Source organism: Grammomys surdaster, unplaced genomic scaffold, assembly GCF_004785775.1.
Source record: "Grammomys surdaster isolate TR1022 unplaced genomic scaffold, NIH_TR_1.0 125603, whole genome shotgun sequence".
In the NCBI taxonomy this organism is placed as follows: Eukaryota; Metazoa; Chordata; class Mammalia; order Rodentia; family Muridae; genus Grammomys; species Grammomys surdaster.
The window spans coordinates 1,453,665-1,456,903 of record NW_021620446.1 but is presented as its reverse complement, the minus strand read 5'-3'; the positions used below and the strand labels follow the sequence as shown (position 1 = coordinate 1,456,903).

The 3,239-nt window shown below is 50.1% G+C and overlaps 1 protein-coding gene across 1 annotated transcript; it reads right to left on the bottom strand.

Moving 5' to 3' along the window:
* Positions 1-1,899: 1,899 nt before the first annotated feature.
* LOC114638418 (keratin-associated protein 5-1-like) lies at positions 1,900-2,778 on the bottom strand. The gene has a single exon (XM_028786831.1). It carries the CDS (start codon positions 2,776-2,778, stop codon positions 1,900-1,902), a length of 879 nt encoding a protein of 292 aa, XP_028642664.1.
* Between the last annotated feature and the right edge of the window lie 461 nt (positions 2,779-3,239).

The window sequence follows — 3,239 nt, the reverse complement described above, 5'->3', positions numbered from 1 at the left end:
CACACACACACACACATGCACACAAACACGTGTGCATGCACACACACACACACACACACACACACACTTGGTTTTCAGCCACTCTTTACGTGGTTTCAGGCCTGGGTCACTTTTCACTGATGTGTTACTGCCTTTACAGAGTAAAGTGTTCACTATGTATGCATATAATATGCCATATCCCCTCCGTCATTCTTTCTTAGTCCCCTCCCCTTTTCCTTCTCCATTCTCCATCATCCTCGTTCATATTCACGCTCACATTTTTAAAGTAGGTGTCACACAATCATAATTATATTATTTTAAATTTAATCTTTTATTTAATTATTTATTTAAGCACAATTAATTTTTTTATTTGTTTGCAGTGCTAGAGACAAAAGCTACAACCTTGACATGCTAGGCGAGTGCTCTACCACTGAGCTACGCTCTATACCCCCTGCCAAAAAACCCCCATCCGTTTGCCTGTAGGTCTTGCTTCTAGCCATCCTGTTACACTGGCTGTCTTAGTTGGGGTTTTACTGCTGCGATCAGACACCATGACCAAGGCAACTCTTACAAAGGACAACATTTAATTGGGGCTGGCTTCCAGGTTCAGAGGTTCAGTTCATTATTATCAAGGTGGGAGCATGGCAGCATCCAGGCAGGCATGGTGCAGGCAGAGCTGAGAGGTCTACATCTTCATCTGAAGGTTCATCTGAAGGCTGCTAGTGGAAGACTCACTTCCAGGCAGCTAGGATGAGGATCTTAAAGACCACACCTACTCCAACAAGGCCACACCTACTCCAACAAGGCCACACCTACTCCAACAAGGCCACACCTCTAATAGTGCCACTCTCTGAGCCGAGCATATACAAACCATCACACTGGCTTACTGGTTCTAGTAAATGGTTTGAATCTCATACATGAAAACATATTTATGAGTTGTAGCATCAATCTCCTCCCAATATACAAAGTGTTCCTTGTTTCTTGCCTTATTGAAGTGGTCGCCATCACACGGCACCTGCCTTGTATGCCCATCTGTGCCCTTGTGTCCCCTCTGGGTGACAGCTCCTTCTCAGTATTCGACAGGATTGTCTCTTATGAAAGTCTAGTTTCTGAGCAAGGTCCCACATGAAGGACCAGGCTGTGAGCTTCATTATATGAACCCTCAAGAATGACTTGTCACTCCTATTCAACATGCAGAGGCGACTTGTTAAATCAGTCTTCCTGGAGTACCTTGAGACAAAACTCAACAACCACAATATCTCTATGTAAGGCTTCCTCTAGACACCAGGCTTCTGAGACACCCATATGACAGAGAGCGGTGGTTGTCCACACATTCCCTCCTCCAACAAGTGGCCCCAACAGCCACCTGTTCCTTCCCCACACAATCACTGCATCTGTCTTCCACTGCTGCCCATCCCCTTTCAATGTGGGGCGTGGGCAGAGCTCTAATTGGCTCTGTAGAGCCCCACATTTAGAGCCCAACAGAGGAGAGGAACAACACAGAAAACCAGTCAGTACTAAGGGGCAAATTAAATGTGCTGGGGTTGGTGCAAAAAATTAGAGAAGGAGAAAAGGAGGCAAAAGAATGAGTTTGTTATGCAAACACTGTTTATTTAGAGATCCAGGACCTGATCCACAGGAAGCCAGAAAGATCAAAACTAGTCAACCTAGGTGAAGGGGCAGCTGTCAGGTTAGACTTACAAAGAGGAGGAAACAGTAAACGAAACCTACCACAGAAGAGGTGAACATGGAGCCAGCAGTGGAGTCCAGTTGGTAAGAGATATCCTAGACTTTTCCCCATGTTGGAGACGTCTTTGGTGAGCTGTAGTGTGAAAACCATAGAGCCCCAGAACAGAGCAATGTACAGACTGTAAAGGGTACCTGAATCAGCTCTGTTCCCTGAGATCTGTGGCCAGAGTCTCAGATTTTACACTGGCAGCATACAGGGGCACAACAGCTGGACTGACAGCAGCAGGGCTTACAGCAGCTAGACTGACAGCAGGAAGACCCACAGCCTGAGGAGCAGCAGGGCTTGCAGCAGCTGGACTGAGAGCAGCAGGGTTTACAACAGCTGGATTGACAGCAGCAGGGTTTGCAGCAGCTGGATTGACAGCAGCAGGGCTTGCAGCAGCTGGATTGACAGCAGCAGGGCTTGCAGCAGCTGGATTGACAGCAGCAGGGCTTGCAGCAGCTGGACTGACAGCAGCAAGTCTTGCAGCCCCCACAGGAGCCACAGCCCCCACAGGAACCACAGCTTCCCTTGGAGCCCCCACAGGAGCTACAACAACCCTTGCAGCCCCCACAGGAGCCACAGCCTCCCTTGCAGCCTCCACAAGAGCCACAGCCTCCACAGGAACCACAGCCTCCCTTGCAGGCCCCACAGGAGCCACAGCCTCCCTTGCAGCCCCCACAGCTGGAACAGGAACAGACAGGCACACAGCAGCACACAGGCTTGCAGCAGCACACAGGCTTGCAGCAACAGCTGGAGCCACAGCCTCCACAGCTGGAGCCACAGCCCCCACAGCTGGAGCCACAGCCCCCACAGCTGGAGCCACAGCCTCCACAGCTGGAACAAGAACAGGTAGGGACACAGCAGCACACAGGCTTACAGCAACACACAGGCTGGCAGCAGCTGGAACCACAGCCCCCACAGCTGGAGCCACAGCCCCCACAGCTGGAACCAGAACACGTAGGGACACAGCAGCACACAGGCTTACAGCAGCAAACAGGTTTGCAACAGCTGGAGCCACAGCCCCCACAGCTGGAGCCACAGCCTCCTGAACAGCCACAGCAGCTCATGGTTCTGGTGTTTGCTTGAGGATGGAGTAGGTCAGAGGAGAAGATGGACAGGAAGTGTGCAGGTGTGCAGTCTCCTGAGCCTGGGCCTTTATATCCCTGCCCAGGTCAGGTGTCTTGAGTCACTTCCAGGTTTGGAATGTATCATAGTTTAGGATTGTTTTCCTGCATGGTGCTGTCTGTTCCTATATATTACTTCTGTTTTCCTCATTCCTGAGAAGACTGCCACATCTCCCAGGGAAAGCTGCCCCTCGGTAAACACTAACAAGTGTCCAGTAGCTGCCCCTGCCCCCTTATTTGGAGCTATAAGGAAGCACAGACAGGAATGAAGGACTTGGTTGCCTTGAACTTGCTAGTTTGAGCACTGCTCTTGTATTGTTCTTCCCAGGACCACTTTTTAAAAATTCTGTTTTTCTATGTAGGTAGAGCTATGCAAGTAGCTCAGGCTGACCGTGAACCCACAA

Excerpts from the sequence above, each read along its gene's own strand:
- LOC114638418 (XM_028786831.1), bottom strand. The coding sequence starts at position 2,778 with ATGAGCTGCTGTGGCTGTTCAGGAGGCTGTGGCTCCAGCTGTGGGGGC.